Genomic DNA, 24,251 nt, shown 5'->3' with positions numbered 1-24,251 from the left:
CAGTACATTGGTTTCACCTGCTTACTGTCTGTCTCGCTCCAGTACAACACAAGTTTCTTGAGAGTAGGGATTTTTGTCTGTCTACCTAACTTCTAATACAGGTATATATTGTAAGGACTCTGTAAATATTTGTTGAATGAATGATTAAATGAATAGCCAGGAAAAATAGTTTCCTTTAAAATTCACAGATTAGACAAAAGACAAAGCTCTCCATTCCCATCTCCACTTTATTATTTCTTATGTAAACATATAGGATAGTTACATCCAGAGAAAAATAGCAAGGATTTTCTCTTACACCAAAGTAACAACTGTCTTTCCAAGATCCTTTATACATAAATCCAGTAAATGAAGAGGCTGAACCAAAACATGCTGCATATTTTCCCCATCATATCAGAAACACAAAGAACTAAAAGTGAATGTTTTCAGTGAATAAATTCAACACTTTACTTTGCCATACCTGCATTTTAAAAAAGATTTCATTTTCCTGAAATTGTTTAGACACATCATGCAAACAGACACTCTCCTAGGAATGATTTGAGATCCCTCTGTGCTACCAAGCAGGAATAAATAATAATAAATAACAACCATCACTTTCACAAAACACCCCTTCCCCCTAAGCAAAAATCTCAAAGTGCTTACAAAAAATTTCACGAAAATCTTACAAGGCACACATAAAACATAAACATAGTACAACCATAATTTTTTCAAACATCAAAGATAGATACCAATTTCTATAAAAAAACAGTTTATTACTATTCTTTTACTCTCCCCTCCCATCTCCATCCCTCCCCCACAAAATTTCATCCTAGGAAGAAAAAATAAGAAAAGTACTTCAATCACAAACTATTTCTGAAAGGGAAATGTTCTCATGCCTACAAATGGCCAATCATAGGTCAAATGGGAAAGAAAATTGAGCGCTGTGCTATCAAATTCTCCAGTGGAAGAAACACACTTTAATTTAGAAAAGTTCTGTCTCCAATGGAGTACTAAATAGCAACATTCATAAAGACACAAAACTCTCCTCACTTGCTTTTCCCTCTGTTCTTAGAAACTCAGCAAGATTTAAATACAAAATCATAGAATTTAAGACCTGGAAATGATCTTACAAGTTATCAAGATCAAAGTTGTTATTTTACATATAAATTTAAGAAAAGCTCAAGGAGAGGTGACCTACCCAATGTCACTAACTAGTGACCTGGGAATTATGAAGTTGTTTTTCTTATCTAATACGAGAGCTGGATTACTTAAAATCTCTCCCAGAGTTAAAAATCTATAAAGAACATATTATTCACAGAAGTATCACAAAAAAGATATTTAACATTTATAACAATCAACATGTGATTCATCACAAAAATTCATTAAATGGTACAAAGTATATTACATTTTAAAATGTGGAAGGGCTTCCACAGACCCTAAACATAGCAGAAATTCTAAATAAAGTTGAGATGAGTAGAGGAGGAACAGAACATCTTGAGATAAGATGTATCCAGTCAGGCTTCTTTACAAATAGTTCCTGTGTTTTAGAAAATATGATTTGCCCTGCACTATATTTTAATCTTGTTACAACAACAAAAAGTTTTGTGTTATATGTGGACAGGGATATTGGAGAGCAATGGCTCATAACTCAATTTGAAATATTGCTCTCAGTTAAATAACCACACAGTCATGGTTTTGCTTCTGGCACATTTCTGGAAATACAGAATACAACTCTAGGGAGGGCTTCTTTCTAGTGTAAATTTGTGCTGTGCGGTACCCTGCTACCCTTCCTGTTGGTGTGGAACTCTCTAGGGATCTAAAATCCCAGCACCCAGACCTCTGCCCCAAGTAAATCCGGATGTGGCCATTACTCGTCAGATTTATTCCAGGCCTGAGTGCATTCTTCTTCTCTTCTCATATATTGGAAAGTTTCTTTGCCTGCAGGATCTCAGTTCCCTGACCAGGGACTGAACCTAGGCCACAGCAGCGAGAGCCCAGAATCCTAACCACTAGGCCACCAGGGAACTCCTGGGCAAGCGTGATCTGAAGGAAAGTGTGGGAAACCTCGCCTGTCGGTCTCTGTATGGAAGATGACTGTGCGGAATCCCTCCTGTGACTGTGGGCCGCAGTCTATTCCACGTAGTGAGGTCGCCCATGTGTGCATGGTTGTGGCACAGGAAGAGGGTATGCTGATTCCAAGCATTAAACAGTATCTTTTTTTTTTTTTTTTTTGCGGTACGCGGGCCTCTCACTGTTGTGGTCTCTCCCGTTGCGGAGCACAGGCTCCGGACAGACAGGCTCAGCGGCCACGGCTCACGGGCCCAGCCGCTCCGCGGCATGTGGGATCTTCCCGGACCGGGGCACGAACCCGTGTCCCCTGCATCGGCAGGCGGACTCTCAACCACTGCGCCACCAAGGAAGCCCTAAACAGTATCTTTGAAACTTTCAAGATTGGCTTCAACAGCCTCAGGAAGAAGCCTGGAAGAGGAAAGAACGGGAGTCTGGGATCGCTCTTTCTCAGGAACGGTTGACCTTTGAGGATGTGGCCATAAAATTCACTCAGGAGGAGTGGTAATACCTGGACCCTGCTCAGAGGGCCTTGTACAGGGACGTGATTGTGGAGACCTATAGGAACCTGATCTCTGTGGAGATCTTCTGATGAAGATCTGGGGAAATCAGAGACAAGCAGTCAAGAGGGCGGAGCCAGATGAAGGAGCGCCTGGCAGCCCTCTCTACTCACGTGACACAGCTGGAGGAAGATCTGAACACGCCCAGAGAAGACCTCATTAAATCTGAGGAAATGAACACGAAATTGAAACGAGATGTCCGTGAAACTGAGGCTAAAAACTGCCAGTTGCAAGAACGCCTGCAGCTGGCACAGCAGAAGCTGCAGCAGACCCTGCAGATAGCAGAGGTGCTCCCCAAGGTGGAGGCGGAGCTAGCCCAGAGTGTGGCTGCACTCTCCAAGGCGAGGCAGAGAGAAAATGAATGAAGAACATAATAAATGTTTATCGGACACTGTTGACAAGCTTCTTTCAGAATCTAACAAGAGGCTTCAGCTTCATCTTAAAGAGAGAACAGCTACTCTAGCAGAGAAGAAGTCTCTCCTACTAGAAGTTGAGAATGCAAAAACACAGTTAGAAGAAATGCAACATGGTAAGGATCAGCTAAGACTAAACCTGGAAGCCCTGAGAGCTGAACTGGACCAGACAAGGCTGAGAGGAGCTCCATCACCAAGGCCGACCCCACTTGGGCAGCATCCCAGATGTCAGGTTCCCCATGGCAGATGGGCCCGCAGACTCCTTCAGCAGCAGCGTGGTGTGGCTGCACCCCCAGAAAGGCCGGCTGCCAGCGCTGCGTGCAGACTTCCAGGCCACTAGCTTCCCGAGAAGCGGTACAAGATGACAAGATGACCATAAAATGTGGAACCTCAGCCCCCTCCTCCCCGCTGTCCCTTCGGCTGGACCGGATGCACAAGGGGGCGCTGCACACAGCCAGCCCCGAAGACACCAGGGATATGCACAACTCAAAAGATTTGCAGGATGGCCCCGTGAACAACCCCAGCAGTACTAACAGCAGCCAGGACTCGCTGCCCAAAGCCCCCAGGAAGAAGGTCATCAAGTCCTCTATCGGCCGCTTGTCTGACAAGAAAGAAAAGGGCCGACCTGGACATCTTGGCAAGGAATCGTGATGACAAGGTGGTAATGCAGAGACAGAAAACTCATCTCAAGATGCCTTGGGACTCAGCAAATTGGGAGGACAGGCTGAAAAAAATCGTAAACTTCCAAAAAAACAAATGATCCCATATCCAACCACTGCCCGACAGCGACCACTTGGAGACCCAAGTTCCCAACCACTGAATTGCTTGAGCCTCATGAGCAGGACATGTGAGAAACCTGCTGGCAAAAACAACTTTTTATTAAAATCGTTTTCAACTTATTAGGAGGAAACATCTTACTTTCAGACATAAGTGGTCCACAGAACTGTACACTTTTATCTTAGACCTGTTCAAGAGAGGAACTTAAAATGAGCATTTTAATGGTACAGGGAAGCACCCTCCCCTGCCCTGGCCCTAGTGCTCCCTGTGCAGACAATTTTTATTTATGAGCGACTGGAAAACAGTGACTAAAAGAAGTAGGAGGTTTATAATTCTCACCTAACAGGAAGTCCAGAGGGTGCAGTGGGGTGTGATGGATCCTCTGCCCCTTCTACCTCCATGACCACTTAATCTTTAGTGTCCTTACAGCAACTCCCGCATTGTGCATTTTTTTCAGTCAATATCCTCATAAAAAGAAAAATAAAATGGTTTTTTGCTCTTTTTATTGTATCTCTATGAGATGATGGATCCTTACTAAATTTATTGCACTAAATATTTCAATATATGTAAGTGATGTATGTCAAGTACATCTCATAAAACTGAGGGGGAAAAGGCAAATAGAACACTTTAGGAAAAATGAAAAAAGAAAACTCTAGGGAGGGTTATAAAAATTGCATTAATGTAAATGAAAAAAGTTATTAAGACTACTAATAGCTACCCATATTTAAACTGCTCATCTAGTGACAGGAAACTTATATTGCCAATTCAAGATAAAAAAAGGAATGAACTACTGACACACACAGCAACATGGATGAGTCTCAAAGGCATTATGCTGAGTGAAAGAAGCATATCAAAAGGGAACATACTGGGCTTCCCTGGTGGCGCAGTGGTTGAGAATCCGCCTGCCGATGCAGGAGACACGGGTTCGTGCCCTGGTCCGGGAAGATCCCACATGCCGCGGAGCAACTAAGCCCGTGAGCCATGGCCGCGGAGCCTGTGCTCCGCAACGGGAGAGGCCACGACAGTGAGAGGCCCGCATACTGCAAAAAAAAAAAAAAAAAGGGAACATACTATGGATTTCCCTGGTAGTCCAGTGGGTAAGACTCCGTGCTCCCAATGCAAGGGGCCTGGGTTCGATCCCTGGTCAGGGAACTAGATCCCACATGCATGCTGCAACCAAGAAGTCCCCATGCCGCAACTAAAAGATCCCGTGTGCTGCAACTAAGACCCAGTGCAGCCAAAAGAAATAAATAATTTTTTTTTTTTTATAAAGAGGAACATACTATAAGGTTCCATTTATGATATTTCAGAAAAGGCAAAATTATAGTGATGGAGAACGGTTGCCTGGGTTTAGTGCTAGGATGAGGAGCTGACTACAAAGGAGAAGCATAAAGGAGTTTTGGAGGGTGATGGAATGTTCTGTATCCTAATTGCAGTGGTGGTCGCATAAATCTGTACATATGTAAAAATTCATAGAACTGTACACCAAAAACAAAGGTCAATTTTACTGTACGTTAACCAACAAATAAAATAAAATAAATTTCAAAAAGGAAACAGAAAAAATATCTTAGAGCTTCATGCCAATGGTATAATTTTACTGGCCACAAAATTATTAAATGTAACCGTATTAAATAAAATCAAGAAACCTGGGCCCAATTAATCGTTTCTAAAATATGCATACTAACAACTCATGAAATATTATTGCAAGGAATATTAGCTTATGTATAAGGAAAGTCTGCTACTTCCAAATGAATTTGAATTGTGTTCCTTTATGGTTTAAAACAATAGATACCTTGGTGTTTAGTTTAGAATCCAATAGAGTTGATTAAAAAAAAAATTCACTAGTCCCGTTTTTAAAATCACTAATAATGGGTAATAGTATGTTTTAAAATTTATTTTCTCTTTCCATTATCCTAATTTATTGACGTTATGGTATGGTTGGATTTTACACTTATATCAATTATCTAGAGACTCAAAATCAGAATCTGGAAATAATGCTGGATCCTCTGTCACTAGAAGCAAGAATATTTAAGAGGAACACTATTTCTCTAGGTAAACCACTGGGACTTATATATAATGTATGAGATGAGACAGCATCCTCTCAGCTTTAACATGTCTCCCACACTTTGGAACTGGTAGTACAAGTTCAGAAAGAATAACTTGTGTAGGTAGACCAAAAATAAGACCCAATGATAGGGTTGGAAACGCAATATTACAAATGCTGCATTTCTATAGAAAGACTTGCCTAACAGAATGATGTAAGGCTTACATAGCAAGGTGTGATTCTAATTATAGTTGATTTTGCCTTTCCATATCATGCCTGGGTAGTTTTTCACCACTGCTTCTGCCATGGACAGAGGTTAAGTGCTTTTTGAGAGCAGATTTGTGCTTGAAATCCATGTCACAACAGTGGCATTTGTATGGCCGATCCCCACTGTGTATGTTCAAGTGGTCTTGAAGTGTGCTTTTAGCAGTAAATGTCTTCAGGCATACAGTACACTGAAAGGGCCGTATGCCCATGTGCCCTCGAATGTGCCGGTTGAGATTTTTCTTTTGTGTAAATGTTTTCCCACACTGTAAGCACAAGAACAGTTTATGCATCTTAAGGTGGCGCAGATAGTTTTCAACGTGAAGAAACCCCCGAGGGCACCGGGGGCACTGGTGCCTCAGGGAAAAAGCATCCTCTAGATTCTGAATCTCATTCACTGTACCATGACTTCCTTCAGTATTCTCACAAAATAAGCCCTGATCTTGATTCCCAGGAACTTCTGCCACTCTGCTCTCAACTGTAGAATTGATCAGTGAATGCTGTGTTTCCGAGAAATACATGCTTGCTTTTGAAGAGGTACAAGGCTGTGAAAACTTCTCATTTTCTACATCCCCAGTACTGATAGATTCCACATGGAGGATACGAATTTCATTGTCTTTAAAACCTATGTCTACTGAAGACAGCTCCGGTGACTTCATTTCCTTTCTTTCTGATGTCAAGCTCTCTACTGCAGACTGTAAAGCATTGCTTTCTTCTTTAACATGGAAATCTATGTTTACAGGACTATCCTCTGAAATTTCAATGATCTCACAGTCTTTATCGGAACTTTCTTCTTCATTCTTAACATCTGGATCAGAGGATTGACACAGGTCAGCATGTTGATTGTTATTTTTCATAGAAAGATCAATTTCCAGATATTTTGACAAAGCTTCTGTGCACTTTTCCACAATGTGAACCATCTGAAGGTAACTAGCAGCAGTCAAGTATTTCAAAAGCTCTTTCCTTTTAACTTCAAGTGCCCCAGTGTAGCAAGAGAGCAACAATTTTCTGCCAACTTCTGCACTCTGCAAGATGGTGATTCTGACATGTTTTGACTGCGTGAGTAAAAATTGATCTCTCATAAAAGTGGAGCAAGCAGCTAAAATCACCTTGTGCCCCTGGAACTCAGTGTCATTAATATAAATTGACACATCACAAAATAAATTCTGCTGTCTCAAGAGATTCATTTTCTGCAAGACTACATCTCCTTGCTGTTCAAACTGGAAGTGCAGAACATCAGACTCAGCAGCCATGGTCACAATCTAAGCAAAATAAAACATAAACATTGATATAAGGATCGGGGATGCTTTCCTACGCTGTGATAGTAAAAACAAACAATCAAAAAATCCTAAACCTAAACTGGGTAAAAGACAAGTCAAATTCTAATCTGGGCGCTAAGAGTGAACCCCTATATAACCATCTCAAGACCCAGAAAAATAAAACGCATTTCTCTATGATCTTGTGGTACATTTTTCATACTTTTGTTACAGAAATTATGATGTTGAGATGTACTCAACAGTCTCTATGTTTTTCTCCTTGACTAAACTGTATGTCCCTTATGGTCAAGGACATTGTTAATGCGCACTACTAAGTGGACTTAACTCAGTTTCCCAAATTAGAAACCTTAATGTGATCTCCAGACTTCCTACTCCTCATCACTACTGCAGGTCTTCCTTCTGTTCACCTGGACCAATGCAGTCTTCTTGATACCACACTCTCCTACATTCCAAACTACCCTCCTAAGTGCCACCTGATTAACACCTTTTAAAACTTAAAAAAAAAATTCTATTTTACTCTTCTGCTTTAAATCCTCCATTGCTCTCCTCTACCTCCAGGACAGCCTAACCTTCTTAGCAAATACAAGATCTTTCATTATTTGGCCTTCACCAACGTTATGGCTTTACCTTTCCTCTATCTTTTACACTGAAGCTTCTTTGATATTTACACTGAAGCTTCTTTGATATTTAGATTTTCACCACTGGCCAGACAAGAAGACCCAATCACACCTTTGCACATGTTACATTCGCGCTTTCAGCTAGCGATTTGGCTGAAGGCTCAAATCAAGTAAGATTTAACCACCCGTCTCCCGGACAGAGTCAGCTGCTCTCAGAACACCACGAAAAGGAGCCTGGTTCATTTGAGTTCCTGCAGCGAGCGCAGGGGCAGCTTCGGGAATATCTGTTGAACTGAATCCGGACCCCAGTTGGCCTGGAAGATCCTCCAGCTCGCCACATAGGTCTTCCCGAGCCAAGCCTGCCAGGGGCAAGGTCCTGACGGCCAGGTGCCTGCAGCACCCCTCCAGCCACTCCCGGGCTGCGCCTCGCTGCTGCCCTCCTCCTCCGCCGCCTCCTCCTCCGGCTTCCCCAACTGCCGGAGTTTCCCACGCGCTCACTCACCGACTCAGAAACCAGAGCCGAGCTTTCCGCTGCAGCGGCGGCCCAGGCCGGAAGGTGGGGTCAGCCTGGGAGGAAACACATCCGGTGTCAACTAGCTTCATTCTTTACTGGGGCCCGCTGGGTGTCCCGGAAGGACATCCTGAGACAGTCTCCCTTACTCCCCCCACGCCTGGAATAACAGGAAAGCCCCCGAATTCTGGCAAGTCCCATCTCTCCTGCCCCACTTTCGGTACTCAAGCCGGCTCCCTCCGTGAGCTCTCCTCAACATCCGAATAGCAGACGGGTTGTGAAGATGGAGTACAGCACGTCTGTCAGAGTACCCAGAACCGGGACCCCTGGGAGGCCCTCCCGGATTATTAGGGGCCAGGTCCTCTCCTTACCCTGAAATATACAATTTAAAAGGTGGCGGAGGTAAGGAGAGGAGAGTGCCATCGGGATCAGTATTCGAGATTGCCTACCTAATGCCCCATCAGGATCTGGATCCCACCTCACCGCTCAACCTATCGCTTCCTCCCCAGGCCCCTACCCCTCTCACGTCCTTGGCAAACCCAGGCCTTCTATCTCAACCGTTGGCCCGGCTGTTTCCTCCAACATGCCCTATCCCTCCTACCACTCATCCCTCAAAATCCCATCCATCCATCGTTCATAAATCACATCATCCCTGAAGCCATCCTGAACTGCCCGTGAATTACTTGGCTCCCAATTGGGAACCAGTAAACCCTTTGGCTGCCTTAATGACGGCAATTATCGTACCTGTATTGAAATCTGTGTCCCACCTAGGCAGAGGTATTTAGGACAGTGACTTACTGCTCCTTGCATTCCCGAAGTCTAGAACTTAGTAGGCATCAAGGATTTGCCAAATGAAGGAATGTCTCAGCTAATTCTTAAAAGCAGTTGCTCCAACCCCTCAGTCAATAGCACAGGAGGAAGTAACAGACCCTAGTAACAATTTCTGGTTAGCCCAGATTTGCTTCTGAAGCCAAGCTCAGCGTGCTTGATTAATGTCTTTTCAAGAATAGGAGTGAAGAAAGCATTCCTGTATTCAAATTCAAGCAATTGTAAAGGGAAGCAGGAGGGGAGAGAGAAAATAAACCACTGACACCAGAGCTTTAATTGTCAAACTTTTATTAAGGAAACTTCCCCATAATAAGTGAAGAGGTAGTTCACAGTATGTCTAACATACAACAGATTAGAACAGCTATTCACCAGCTGAAATAAATGTTCTGGGTTGTTTGTTTAGGATAATATCTTAGAAGAAGTGACACTGGTCACCCTCCATTTATAGACCTTCTAATAAAGAAACTAAAACAAATTAAAACTACATCTGATTTACCTCAGAGCCACTTCAGTTTGGAGTTTGCCTTTAAAATTAAATAATAAATAAATAACTGTGACACAGTAATTTTTTTAAAACCAAACTATGGTAAAGAGAGCCCTCTCTCCTTTTTAGTTATCCTGGGGATCCATAAAATACAAATGCTGAATGTCTAAGGTTTTAAAAAATCTTCCTCCTCTACAAGAATACGACTAGTTTTGAAAGTCATCTTCCCCTGTAAAACATATTTGATATCAGTAACTTGACCACTTTGCAATACAATCTAAGAAACATGTATAAACAAAGAAAGAGAAAAGTCAAGTACCACCAAAATTAAGAAAATGTCTCACAGAAACAGAACACCTCTCCAGCCAAGAAATGGGAGACACTGTAAACCATGTCAGTAGTTTGCAGTTGAAAAAGGTGAGAACTAGAAGATTTAGTGATATAAAACCATCAAGATGCTAATTTAAAGTGATCAAAGAAAGCAAGGCAGTTTTCTTTATTCTTCCTAGGATAAAACCAAATTGACACCTTATCTCACTAAGACTACATGAGACTGTAAGCTCTGTGAGGGCAGGGACCATAGCAATCTTACCTTCATATCCTCAGTATCTAGCATAGTGCCTGGCAATAGTAGGTGTTCAATAAATGTCTCTTGAATGTCTGAATGAATCCAGGAATAGTCTCCAACCAAAGAGACCAATCTTATTTGAACCCATGCCTTTTAGTCTTCAAACCAGTAACAAAAACAGGACATGAATGTAAGCAGAGGAAGCACTCCAACTTGAAATTTCCCTGTGATAAAATGATGTTCAGAGAAAATAGTGAAACATTGGTTAACATGTTAGTGTCTCACTGTTGCATAGAATTGGTACTCTTTGGCTGGATCATATAAAAACCAGAATGCTAGGCAGCATCATTAGACCATATAATGAGTGACATTAGGCATAGATACCTGTTAGTCTTATCACTCAATTTTATTCTCATTTAAAATCTTTTAACAAAAGGTAGAAATTATACTTCAAATCAGATTCACATATAAATGCATCAAATTATAACAACTTTAAGAACTCCCTCTGACTACTCAAGTTAAAACTAATTTTTGGTTTATCTGTACATGGACTCTCATAGCTCAGAAACAAAAACAGAAAATCCTGATGGAAACTAAATAAACACTGTTTCAAGACAAAATCAGTTTCCATTTGGATCCTTCTCACATTATTCTTACTTGTCCTTGCCCTTCCTAATCAACACCTAGCAAATCAGTCACTTGCTTAGGAAAAATGTAATATTCATCCTAACCAAAAAATAATTAACTTACAAAAATAAATCCTTCTGTGATATTTTATTTGCAAAGTCCAGGATGTCTCAGAAAGCAAACAGTGATTCACAGAGGGGAAGCAAAAACTAGGAACTTTTTATTAAGGTATTCTTGATCATGTACTAAATCTTTTTAAGCCAAGGGACAGTGAGAAGTGAGGAGACGGTAGCTCATATTTAGTTACTTATCTACTTTGGCTAACCTTGGCCAGGCCACCTCTTTGGGCTTTGGATATCCCAACTTAAAAAAAGAGAGGTGGACTAAATGATCTCTTAAGATTCTCTATGGACTCCAACACTCCTATTACCTAAATCTAACTCATGGGTCAGAAGCTAATAAGACTCAAAATTTTATTTCTGAACTATAACATGTGCTTTAGGAAAAACAGTTGTTTTGTTTTTCCATAATGGAAAATCAACTTTGTATTAGTGATCTATCAGAGGTGACAAGGTGGGACTATGTACCTTTATAGGAATATCTAAATGCAAAAACCTGATTGCTCCTGTGACCCACTTTTTTCATCCATTTTAGAAGTTAAGGTACACAAGGAAATGAGAATTCAGAGACTATTACAATACACTGGACAAAACTCTGAAGGCCAAACTCACCTTACTGATGGCTAACTTCTAAGACAAAGCCTAGAGAATGACTACAGATAGCCCCATTTTAGAGAGACCATTATGTGTTAGCACACTTTAAATGTGCCTGGAGCAATCCTGACTTCAAAAGCATCACCAAGTAAGTTAGAGATTAATTATAAACATTTGGCTTCTTTTTGGGGAAGACGTCCCAAATAAGTACTGTTGTACAACTGTACTACTATCCTTTGTTGGTTACGCTCCCCATGCTGATTCCTAACTATCTGTCTGCAGGTGTTGCTAAAAATATTGTACTCTGGTCTATGTGAACTTCAATGATGTGAAGTTGGGCCATATACTGTTGAAAAGAGTACAGAATCATCTAAAATACTTTATAGCCAGCTCCAAGACAAGTACAAATTGTAGGAAGCAGATTCATTCATTTATCAGACATAGATGAATTATCAGTAGGCAAGGCAACTACAAATTCTATCACATATTCAGGCCAACAGCAATATCTCCTTATATCTCAGCTTATTTTCTGCCAATGAAAAATATTATTCGCTTCTCTTAGCATAGCATCTATTAGTGGATTGGAGGTGATATTATTAACTTGTTGGTACCTTCAGAATGTGCCCTGTGAAAAGTCTAAAACAGTGTCAGTCTAAGACATAAGTCAATGTTAGGTAGACAGGTGGAATACTCCTTGGGAAAGGAAAACAGACATCACAGGATAAATAATTCAAAACAGAACATGGGAAAGGGCAAAAGGAAGGCAAGACCACTCCAAGTGGCAAGTTGCCTGGTCTATTAGTGCTTTGACTCACCCCTATGACTTCCAGAGCACAGAGGCTTTGGAGAAGTCAAATTCGCAAAATCACTCCTAAAAAGACTCAGACTTGCCATTGTTTGCAGTCAGTTCTAGTTAGGAGCATAAAGGCCCTACTCAATTCACACAAGTACTATCATTCCTTAAGTTCAGGACAGCTTGGGCCAGTTTACCTGCATCCAGGACCTGTGTCGCATCAGGCTGTGGCTGACACCCTTTAGAGTCTGTGACTGTTGTACATGCAAAAGAATCAAAGTCCACTGTGAGGTCTTGCACATTTCTTTCATTGGCATTATCAAAGCTGTTTTTGCCATGCAGCTGTTTAAGGTGTTTCCTCAAAACTGGCTTATGTGCAAAAACCATGTCACAATAGTTACACTTATGGGGCTTATCTCCACTGTGAAGGTTAAGATGATCCTGTAAGGAACACTTCTGAGAAAAGGTTTTCCCACAGATTTTACACTGGAAAGGTTTAATGCCGGCATGCACACGCATGTGTCGATGAAGGTTGCCTTTCTGAGTAAAAGTCTTGCCGCAGAGTAGACACATAAAGAGTTTGTGCATTTTTAAATGGTTGGCGTAGTTCTCCAGGTGACGAAACACCCTGGTACACTTTGGGCATTGGTGATGCCACTGTAGGCCTTTGTCTACACCTCGAATATTAGGCCCAAAGACATCTTTTGAGGCCATGATGATGTTATCACTGCCTGTGTAAGACAGGGCATAATTGTGGAGGTGGTTTTGTTCTATTTCACTTACTCTGTTTTCCACAGTTGAATTTATCAGGGAGTGCTGGGGCTCTGATGAATGTAAAGCAGTGGGTTCAGAAGAAATAAACTGGTTCTGATCTTTTTTACTTCTAACCTCTGATACATCCCCAATAGATTCTACCTTAACAATCTGAATATCACTGTCCTCCATATCCATACTGTCTTCAGATGGATGGATACAAGGTGAGTCCTGCTTTGGGGAGCCTCTGGCATCTCCCTGATGTTCTTTTGACTGGGGAGAAGCACTCTGCGGTTCACATCCCTCTTTACTATCCATTGGTTGTTTTGGCTTTATAAACTTCCACAAGGCCTGTGTGCACCGTTCTACAATGTGGCTCATCTGAAGAAAACTCGCAGCCGTCAAGTAATTTACCAGTTCCATCTCAGGGAATTCCAGCACACCACTGTAACAGGATAAGAGCAATTGTCTCCCCACTTCGGAACTCTGTAATATGGAGATTTTCACCTCTCTGGAATCGTTCAGTAAAAATTGGTCTCTTAAGAAGGGGGAACCTGCAGCAAACACAATTTTATGCCCCTGTACCTCAATATCATCTATGAGAACTGTAACATCACAAAATTTATTCTCTTCTCTTAATTTGTTCATTTTTTGTAACATTGAATCTCCATAATTTTCAAACTTGAAGTGAAGGAGATCTGATCTTTCAGACATTTTGGCAGACCTAAAGAACAGAAATGTTAAAAAGGATGAATTTAAGAAAATACAAACAATTAAGAAAACCTGGATTTTCCTTCCAAAAACAAATTTGTGTGGTCATACCTGTTTATATGTATCTGAATAAAGTTTTCCTTGAAAGAGGAAGCTAGTATAACTGCTTTCAAAGGCTGTTAAAAATTACTCCTTACCAACATCAAGTGTCAATTGCACCTAAGGAGTGGACTTGTATCCGTGTAAACAGCTTGGTATTCATTCAACTTTTTTTTTGCGGTACGCGGGCCTCTCACTGTTGTGACCTCTCCCATTGCGGAGCACAGGCTCCGGACGCGCAGGCTCAGCGGCCATGGCTCACGGGCCCAGCCGCTTGCTCCGCGGCACGTGGGATCCTCCCGGACCGGGGCACGAACCCGTGTCCCCTGCATCGGCAGGCAGACTCTCAACCACTGCGCCACCAGGGAAGCCCCTATTCAACTTTTTAAGATGCTTAATATAAGAACAGTGCTTGAGTTATTCCAAGGGCATTGTTTTTGCTTCTCAAATGATAATTCTATCAGGTTTCAAGAACTACCTAAAACATCCCAACTAGTAATAATGAAATAACTACTTTATTTTGCATGATACTGTGAACCTGCTTCTTCGAAGACAAAACACTCTTTTCCTTCGCTTTGTATTTTACTGCAGTGACACTGCTTGCCCCATTCTTGGGTAAACCCTCTTCTGTTTAAACTGATGTGAATTTACTCATACAAGTATTTCTGCAATAAAATGAAAGTCACATGCCTAAAGGGACAACTTTTAGACAGTGTCAAAGGCACAGGTCTTTATCCTGTGCATTTTGGACAAACCTAAACTCTTTCTTAAGAAACATTTCTTGATATATGAAGTAAATATTTGACATAGAAAAACAAGATGAGTCACTTGGTGGGAATCTGAGTAGGAGTAAGGTGGATCTAGTTAATCCTTACTAGATTCTATTCTTTCTTCCTTATCCTTATTTATCCATCATTACTCATCAACCAGACTATTAGAACTGATTCACAAATGTTCCTTCGTTCCAGCTTCTATTACCTCTAATCCAACTTCTACACCATCACACGTCCTCTTTCAAAAACACAGGTCTGATTATTATATCCAACTCCTGCCTAAAATCCTTCTGTGACCTCCCATTGTCTCCTGGATGAAGACTAACCTCTTGAATATAAACTGATCAAGTACATTTAAGAATAGTTAAGGTAAACATTGGCATAAACCATTCAACCATGGAGAAGGTGTCTTTGCCAAAACTCTGTGTATTTGTCCCTTTATGAAGCAATTCCTTTGGAGAAAGTCCCCATGTTCTGATTTCATACTCTTCAAACGATTTTCTGATAACTTGGCTTCCCATGTGTCACTCTAAAGGGAAGGATGAGTTAGCCATGTCAACACATTTATTAATTTTACAATGACAATCCACCAGTCTATATAGCAGTCTTCGGTGAGATCAGTTGGTATATCAGGTCTACCCCTGAGAAGCAGCTCTACAACCTCAGTGCATCAATAAATTCCCCTTGAACTTTATGTATCCATCAACTCCGCAGTTGGGAATCACGAGACAACCAGCTGTTCCTAGCAACATCTGGCCCTGAAGCCCAATCTTTATAATTTTATCTTCTAGAACACTGAATTACAAAGGCTCATAGAACACCAGCTCGTAAAGGCAGAATCTAGGTCTCACTCATATTGCTCAGTGCCTGGTTCATGACAGCACTCTACTGACTCCAAACCTTAGTAGTTATTTCTTTAGTCCGTAACACTATTCCTAGCCAATTCTGACTCCTTTATTTCCTCTCAAGACCCTTCCCTAACCCCTTAGATTAGAACAGTTGTCTCTACTGGACCTATAACTAAAAGTATTTCTAACATAACACTCAGGATACCAATACTTGTTCCTTTCCCCAAAACTGCAAGCTACATGGCATTAGAGAGAAGAATCTCCACCCTATTCAATGGAGCTAATGCTGGGAACCTGAATCTTCTAGGGCAAAACACTCTCTCCTCTGGCTTCAAATTCTACTTAATGCGGCCACATTACTGGCCAAACCCTCTTCTGTTCAAACTGGTGTGTATTCCCATCACCTGATATTGTACTAAACACACGGCAGGTGCTCAGTTTGCATTTGTTGAACCTATGCGATTCATTTGACAGTAGTAAGCAAGAACTGCTGTTAGGAAGATCAATGCAGTGTCTGTATAAGCATTGCAGGTCTGAGGCCATGAGAGCCTAGAAAGGAATGAAAATGGGAATAAGGAGCAAGGAAAAATAACAAAAAGATATTTCAAAAAACTTGGTAACTGGAGATAGAAAATGAAAAAAAGTAACGTGTAAAGGTTTTAAACTTAGGATTTCAGCTGAATTAAAATGTCATTGAAAGAGGTGAGATTTAGGAGGGGGAACTGGTATGGCACAGATATATTAAAATATATTTATACATAAATTATAAGCTTTCCCTTTGTATGGCACTCTGAGTGTACAGATAATGAAAAATCACAATGAAGATGAGAGGAGGGATGTAGAGAAGCAAATTCAGCACCACAGAAAAGGTGGTGAATATCAAATGAAAAGGAAAAATCTAGGAGACACAGGGACTATATCAGTAAACAAAGTGGCACAACTGTATTATCTATCTCTGGTCAGTTTTAGCAATTACAGTAGCTTAATATATTTGATCTGGAAGCAGTGACTGTCCCAATTTATAACCAGAAATTATATAAATGACTGCTGTTCAAGTGGCCAAACAAAAGGGGCATTCTTTCTTAGAGGTTTAGCTTGTCCTACATTTACTGACAGGTCAGTATTTTCCTACTCACACTGAAAAATGAACATTAATTGCTTCCATCTATAATATGACAGTACTTGCAATGCTTTAGACAACTATCCTCAGGGATTGTTCCTTGAAGTTCCAAAGACAGGAGTTGGAGTACAATTTCATTTACTTCCTATTCATCAGTCTCAAGAAACTTACCAACAGAAGCAGTCAAACAGGTATCTCAGGAAAGTGCTTGATTTGTCTGCTGTAGTCCAAGAATATGAGGAAAAATTATTCTATTTAAGAAGTTTTCCTTAATGTCTCAGCCCACTGTATTGTCTCCCTTTGATAAACTCTTATTTCCAGGCCACACAGTTTATCCTTTAATAGTTTCTTGTCACTAGTCTCTCTTTCCAACAGACTGTTAGTTATTTGAGGGCAAGGACCAACTGTTATTTTTTACGCAGTTTATTCAACAAAAACCATAATTAACTCTTAATGTTCCCTATGAAATTATTATTGAGCTATGGTAGAGATGCTCTATATTATCATGATACCCTCTTTTGAGTGCCCTGGGGAAAATGTCTTTCTAGGGTTTGTTTCCAAAAAATAGTTTTAACAACATAAAACCAAATTTTAAACAAAATTTCTAAAATGTCAAAATAAAAAGGAACACTTGTTTCATATGAACTGGTTTAATTTTATTTAAAAATAAGAAAAATGATAGCTAATCTTTACTGAATCCTTGCTGAGTACCAGGTATAGTGCTAAGTGCTTTACCCAAGTTGACCCATTTAATCCTCAAAATCTCTATGAGGTAGGTATTATTATCATCTCCACTTTGCCTATGAGGAAAGCCAAGCTTGGTGAACATAAATAACTTGCTCAATTTAAGAGAGGTGGAAAGTATTAAATATTAGAGGTAGAACTTGTGCCCAAGCTGCATGATGCCAAAATTCATGTATGAAATAGGCTAGCTGAAATTTTATCTTATGGCTGTTAACTGTGTAACTGTTCAGATCTCCCTGCTCATATCCATTCAGGTGTACACTTATGATTGATATGCTTTTGTGTATTTAGTTATGCTTCAATAAAAGTTTTATTTATTTATTTATTTTTTTGTGGTACGCGGGCCCCTCACTGCTGCGGCCTCTCCCATTGCGGAGCACACGCTCCGGACGCGCAGGCTCAGCGGCCATGGCTCACGGGCCCAGCCGCTCCGCGGCATGTGGGATCTTCCCGGACCCGGGCACGAACCCGCGTCCCCCGCATCGGCAGGCGGACTCTCAACCACTGCGCCACCAGGGAAGCCCAAATTTTATGTTTAAGAACAAAAAGTACAACTTAAAGCCAAATTTGTGTCAAGTCTAGAGGACTTTAATAGTAAAGCATTTATGTATTATCCTTGTCTTACTTTCCTTTCTCACTTATTTTAACTTTATACTATTTTTCTATCTTTTGTGTATTTATCTTTTTTTTTTTAACATCTTTACTGGAGTATAATTGCTTTACAATGGTGTGTTAGTTTCTGCTTTATAACAAAGTGAATCAACTATACATATACTGTGTATTTATCTTTGTAGAATGAAACTTAATGGCATTTACAAACAAAACTTAATAAAATTATGAATATATTTGATTTTCAGACTCCCCAACTATAGTTAATTTATAAGTATAACAGCAATTATTGATAATTGTCATAAAAATCTCTCACATAATTCTAGATTATAGCAGACCTTCTAGTAACTTAAAGAAAGTAAAGATCTGATCAGGTAGAATAGAGACTTGGTCTCCACATTCTGTTGATTCTTTCCTCAGAATGATTTCCAAATTCTCTCTCTATATTCTTACTACCATTGGCATGGTTCAGGTCCTTATCATCTGTTGTCTAGGTTACTCTGATTAAGTCTAAATACTGCTGAGGTTCTCTCAGCAAGTTTTAATGACCCATTTCTCAAATATCAATGAAATAGGAATAGTCTCACTTAAGATCATTCTCTATTTATATTTACACAATTCTTCCATAATCATTTCCATAACAAATGTTCCAGCTGATTTGAAAATTTCCCTTTGTTCAAACAGGAGTGACCAGAAAGGATCAGTGAATATTCTATGTTCAACAATGTTCACTGCCGTGCGATGGGCAGTGCAAAAATATCCATGTTTCTTATCTAAAATGCCTCTAATAATACTGATAAGGAAAACTTTTCTATGCTGTATAATAAACTCCAAAGCTGTATGTCAGTCTGTTTCCTCATCTACCTCATAAAAGTGCCTTTATCTTTCAACTTAGCACTCACAGCTACTTGGAAATCTTTCTTCGTCTTTCATTAACACCATATGCCATTTTTCAAAGAGGTTGTAATAAACTACAGCTTTTCTCTCTATAAAACTCAAACATTTTCTTCTTTTGGGTAACTTTCATTCCACTGCATTCTCCAAGGTCTCACTCTTTTGTTTTACTGTAAGATTACAGAAATATACCCTTCTTGGAAAATTTTTTTAATATAGGTAAAGTAAAAGTCCCCTTTCTTAGCCTCCTTCCACTCAGTTCTCAGTTGGTTCTAAGTTTCTTCCCTAATGACTCTCCCTCCCCTCCATTTTTAAAACAACACTTCTATATAACAACACTTCTAGCCACAGAAAATAAAAAATAAAATTAGGTTTCTTACTTATAAACTATATATATATTGTTTTGCAACTTTCTTTTTTAATTTATTGCTTTTGAGGGTTATTTATATTGAATAAATAGACCTAGTTCATTCTTCTTAAACTGTTGTACAGAAGTGGGCAAGTGACTTAACTACTGGCCTCAGTTTTCCACCATTCTTTTGCTGATCTGTTCCTCAAGGGTTCACTAAATCGTGTAAAGGTAAGTATATTCTTCAAAGCTTAGTCCTTGACTTTTTGCTGTTTTCTTTCTTTTTTCTTTTTTTTGCGGTACACGGGCCTCTCACCGCTGTGGCCTCTCCCGTTGCGGAGCACAGGCTCCGGACGCGCAGGCTCAGCGGCCATGGCTCACGGGCCCAGCCGCTCCGCGGCATGTGGGATCTTCCCAGACCGGGGCACAAACCCACGTCCCCTGCATCGGCAGGCGGGCTCTCAACCACTGCGCCACCAGGGAAGCCCTGCTGTTTTCTTAATGCTTACTTCCTCAGAAAGCTGGTCTTGGTTTCTCAATGTTTTATTACCTTCTCTATTTAAAAAATTCCTAACTCTCCATGCTCATGGCTAATCTTAACCAAACTTAACCTCAATTCAAGCTAATCAAAAATACATGCCCTAGGCTACTACTCTATCACTTGAAATGCATGATATCTAAACTCTTACACTGGCTAAAACTCAATAAGTCAAAAATAAAAGCTTATGGAGAGTGGCTCTCAGAACAGTAGGCGTGGAAGCAAGAAAACCTGTTAGTATGCTATTACTTTAACAGATCAAGATAGAAATAATGAGGGCCTGAATAATATGGATACTGAGCGGAAATAATATGGATGGAGAGAGGAAACAGATCCTAGAGATATTTCAAACAAAGAACTGATGGACTTGATGACCAAGATGGGAAACAAGAGATGAAAGGTCAAGATGACTCCAAGATATTTGGTTTGAGAAACTGGGTATCTTTGACAGAGTGTCATTCAATAAGCTAGGGAGTATTGGAGGGGATGACCATCCCCTCAGGTGTTAAAATGTTTAACCAGAGGAGCCTGCATGACATTAAGAAGAAGATCCATTAGCTAGCTGGATACAGCTCTGAAGCTGAAGAGGAGACCTGATTATAGATAATAAGTAATAGAGGAAAGCATGACATAAACTGACCTAACTGTGAATGAAATTGACCTAAAATGGCACAGACTGGAAGAGAATCTAAGACAGAAGAAAAGAAATAAAAAACAAATACATAACACAAACATAAATCCATTACTTACCTTCTTCTCAATCTGGATCTCCTTCCAAGCCTCTCCATTTTCTAATTAATTGAGTCTATCTTTGCTTAAATTTTTCCCATTCTTTTGACTCCCATATTCAATCACTGCTTAGTGCAGTGGGTAAAACAATATTTCCTAGACTCAAACCCTGCTCCACCACTTACTAGCTGTGTGACCTTGGGCAAGCTACTTAACCACTTCTGTTTTTCAGTTTTCCTACCTGTCAAAGAATATTACTTCATAGGGTTGTTATGGGAAATTAAATTAATTTTAGAGTAAATTCATTTTAAAAACTAAGTTAATTTTTAAAAGAACTTAGAATAGTGCCTGGAACTGTGCTCTATAAGCAAATGCTAGGTAAGTAAGTAAATAAAGCCTGTCAATTTTTTTTTGGTGAAATCCTTCATATGTGGCCTTTTTTTCATTCTCATTTGACACCAAACCACTTGAGGTCTGCATTATTTCATATATTATCACCTCATCACTCTATTAAAATAGCTTTGTAAAAGGTCACTCATGATCTCTTGATAAAGAAATGCCATCTTTTTTCCCCCTCATTCTCCTAATGCTCTGCATCAACTGTCCCAGTGGACCCTTCTCAGCATTCTCTTCTCTTGATTTCTGAGTCTTCTTGGTTGCTGGAACCCTTATATTTATCATCTACTTCTTATATTTTATCATCTACTTCTGTTTCTGCTACTACACCAACTACTATTAGTTCTAACTCTTCTTTTTGCTTTGTAAATGCAACCATTTCCCCCCAATATTCCCTTCTTTCTCAATAACCCCTTCCTGATGCCAGCTATTCCCATGGCTTCCACCTCTATGCTCTAAGATGATTCAAACCTTTACCTCTAGCCACAGCATTTAGGTTGAGCTGCAGATTTGCATTTCCAACTCTATACTGGACAGCTCCATGTGGCTATCTCACTAGGCCTTCAAGTCGACATATCCCCAAAATGAATTTGTCCTCCACACTAGGCTTATGGTTTTATTGTTGATAATGGCATTAACATTCTTCAAACACCACAGGCCTAAAACCTAAGTCTCAACTTTGATACTTCTTTCACCCTCAACATCCAATTTATTATGGAGTCTTTACAGCATTCACTACAGCATTACCTGCCTTCTTTCCAATAACACTGTCATAACTCCATTTCAGGATTTCATTACTTCTCACTAGACGGATCCCACTACTCCTTCAAAAGAATCTCCAATGAGAGCATCTAGACTTTAGCTAAACAGTCCAGAATCAGTTTATAGAAATTCCTATCCTATAGGCTGACCTCCAGAACAAGATGGTTTTCTACAGTGCAAATCCGACTATACCAGTCTCCTGCTCAAAATTCTTCAAAAAGTACCCACCTCCTTTAGGATTAAACCTTCACTATCTGGACCTCGGTCTACTTTCCCAGCCTCATATCTCATCCTCTGCACAAGAGCCCCGCGCCCCCCTCCTCCTCTTCCCACACAAGTTATGCTCAGTCATTCCTTCACAGCATTGCAACTGTTCCTCCTGTAGGAAAAGCCCTTCTCCACCTTATCCTCTCCAACAAATAAAATTGAGAAGTCACTTTCTTTCTTCAGCCTCCCCAGCAACTGCCCCTTGAACAGTTCATACATATATGACTGATTCATACATCGCAGGAGCACTCATTTGTTTTTATCTGGCTCCCAAACTTGACCCTGAAACTTGGAACAATATCTTACGAATTCCCAGTGCCTGACATAGCGCCAGAAATATAAAGGTGCTGTTGCCAGTGGCAAAAGGGTAACCTAGCTTAGCACTCATAATGATTCTCGCGGGCTGGCCCTGAGGCCTTGCCATGGCCCAGATCTGGCACTTCCCACAAGATGCCAGAGTCGGGCGTTCAAGCAAACTGCTGGGCCCTCGGCTGGGGTCCCAGGAGGAGGTCCCTGGGGGCATCCTTACGCTCCCCACTCCAGACGCTGGGAAGGGAAAGGGGCGGGGCACAGCATGGGCCGGGCCTAGGGCTCCATAAGTCCCCCCGGGCCTAGGCCAGCCCCTCGGCCCCCATCCCAGGGCAGGTCCCGGCCAATCCAGGGCCCCAAGGGGGCTCCATTTTGAGAGACCTCGTACCCCTACCCGGCGCTCCGGCCGCCTCCGCACTTACAGACCCAGGGGAAGGCCACCGTCAGGATCCGGCACCGCCAGGAGCTCCGGCCCCTCGGGGCTCCGGGAAGGGGGAGGGGCGGGGAACCCGAGCCAAAGGGGGACCCAACGGAACCGGAAGGGCAGCCCTCGCCGGACAAAGACAACTTCCAGGTCCTATGGTCCTCTCCGCCAATCGGAAGGCTGGGAGGGCGGCGGGCTCGGAGAGGGACTTTCGTTGCTGTGGGCGGGGTGCAAAACGCGTGCCCCAGACTCCTGCGAGCATCTCCGCCCGTGAGCCGAGGTGCGGGTGCCGCGGCTCCCTAGCGTTTGGGCCTCAGGCCTCGCGCGCTTCGCTCCTTCTCAGCCGCTCCTCTCTGGCTGCGCGTCGGCTGTCTGCTGCCTGCGTGGGCCTGAAGGGTGCCGCCGCACTTACAGTGTTGGTAAGCCCCTCCCGCCTAGGGTTGTGGACTCGCCGCGTTGGGCCCAGAAAGTGGAGGGAGGGAAGTTTACCTCCTCGCTTTTTGGATGTTGGTGTTTCCCAGGGATCTGCATTCTGCGTTACCTACAACGTGCTGACTATTCACAGATCTCTTTCGCCAGACCAGACAGCTCTCTTGAGCTCCAGGGTCAGCTGCCTAGAAGACATCTCCAACTGGTTGCCCAGTGTTAATGTACCTTTGAACTCAAGTACATCCGCAGACCTGCTTCTTATCTCCTGTAGTCCTTGTGTTGGTGAATGGCATCATCCACGCAGTCCTGCCCACCAGTAAACTTCAGTACCATTCTAGAGCCCTTTTCCATCTTGCCAGTCCAATGGCTCTCTGGCTTCTCCTCCTTTTTAGGGGGTGGAGAGGGAGGATATTGTGGTAAAACATGAATAGTATTTATCATTTTAATCATGGTAAGTGTGAAGTTCCATGTCATTAAGTACATTCACAATATTGTAACCATCACTGCTGCTATAGCCAACTTCATTCTTTTGCATGTCGTTATCGTTTTTCCAGCACCGTTTTTGAAGTCTGTCCTTTCCCCATTGAATGGGCTTGTCACCTTTGTTGAAAATCAACTGACAATGTATGTGAGAATTTATTGCTGGGCTCTCTATTATTACATGTGACTGCAGCTCTTACACTAGTACCATATTCTTTTAATTACTGTAGCTTTGTAGTAAGTTTGTAAGTGAGGAAGTATGAGGCCTTCAACTTTATTCTTTTTTCCAGATTGTTTTGGCTATGCCAGGCCCCTTGAAATTCCATATGAATTTGAGGATCAGCTTTTACATTTTTGAGAAAAAGGCTGTTGTAATTTTGATAGAGATTGTGTTGAATCTGTACATCACTTTGGGTAATATTGCCATCTTAATTTTAAGTCTTCCTGTCTAAATATGAAATGTCTTTCCATGTACTTAGGTCTTCATTAATTTCTTTC

The 24,251-nt window shown here is 41.3% G+C and overlaps 2 protein-coding genes and 1 pseudogene across 9 annotated transcripts; 1 reads left to right on the top strand and 2 right to left on the bottom strand.

Annotated features, from left to right (window-relative positions):
* The first annotated feature begins 2,066 nt into the window (after positions 1-2,066).
* Positions 2,067-3,381, top strand: LOC131761894 (liprin-alpha-1 pseudogene; annotated as a pseudogene).
* Positions 3,382-4,856: 1,475 nt separating this feature from the next.
* ZBTB6 (zinc finger and BTB domain containing 6) lies at positions 4,857-22,906 on the bottom strand. Of its 6 annotated transcripts, none has more exons than XM_059073118.2 (3): positions 22,843-22,906; positions 8,006-8,562; positions 4,857-7,363 (listed from the first exon to the last, which is right to left on the bottom strand). In XM_059073118.2, the coding sequence occupies exon 3, from the start codon at positions 7,352-7,354 to the stop codon at positions 6,083-6,085; it is 1,272 nt and encodes a 423-aa protein (XP_058929101.1). In that variant the 5' UTR covers positions 7,355-7,363; positions 8,006-8,562; positions 22,843-22,906; the 3' UTR covers positions 4,857-6,082. The 6 variants fall into 6 exon arrangements, with proteins under 6 accessions (XP_058929101.1, XP_066896869.1, XP_066896870.1 ...); XM_067040768.1 differs by having other exon boundaries at positions 8,108-8,562; XM_067040769.1 differs by having other exon boundaries at positions 8,123-8,562.
* Positions 10,617-22,918, bottom strand: ZBTB26 (zinc finger and BTB domain containing 26). Of its 3 annotated transcripts, XM_059073113.2 has the most exons (3): positions 22,843-22,900; positions 16,995-17,043; positions 10,617-13,996 (listed from the first exon to the last, which is right to left on the bottom strand). In XM_059073113.2, exon 3 carries the CDS (start codon positions 13,984-13,986, stop codon positions 12,661-12,663), a length of 1,326 nt encoding a protein of 441 aa, XP_058929096.1. In that variant the 5' UTR covers positions 13,987-13,996; positions 16,995-17,043; positions 22,843-22,900; the 3' UTR covers positions 10,617-12,660. The 3 variants fall into 3 exon arrangements, with proteins under 3 accessions (XP_058929096.1, XP_058929094.2, XP_066896868.1); XM_059073111.2 differs by lacking the exon at positions 16,995-17,043 and having other exon boundaries at positions 22,843-22,918; XM_067040767.1 differs by lacking the exon at positions 16,995-17,043 and having other exon boundaries at positions 22,847-22,912.
* Between the last annotated feature and the right edge of the window lie 1,333 nt (positions 22,919-24,251).

The sequence above is a fragment of the Kogia breviceps genome, chromosome 8 (genome assembly GCF_026419965.1).
Source record: "Kogia breviceps isolate mKogBre1 chromosome 8, mKogBre1 haplotype 1, whole genome shotgun sequence".
Taxonomy (NCBI): Eukaryota; Metazoa; Chordata; class Mammalia; order Artiodactyla; family Physeteridae; genus Kogia; species Kogia breviceps.
This window is presented reverse-complemented; position numbering and strand designations above follow the sequence as displayed.

Excerpts from the sequence above, each read along its gene's own strand:
- ZBTB6 (XM_059073118.2), bottom strand. The coding sequence starts at position 7,354 with ATGGCTGCTGAGTCTGATGTTCTGCACTTCCAGTTTGAACAGCAAGGA.
- ZBTB26 (XM_059073111.2), bottom strand. The coding sequence starts at position 13,986 with ATGTCTGAAAGATCAGATCTCCTTCACTTCAAGTTTGAAAATTATGGA.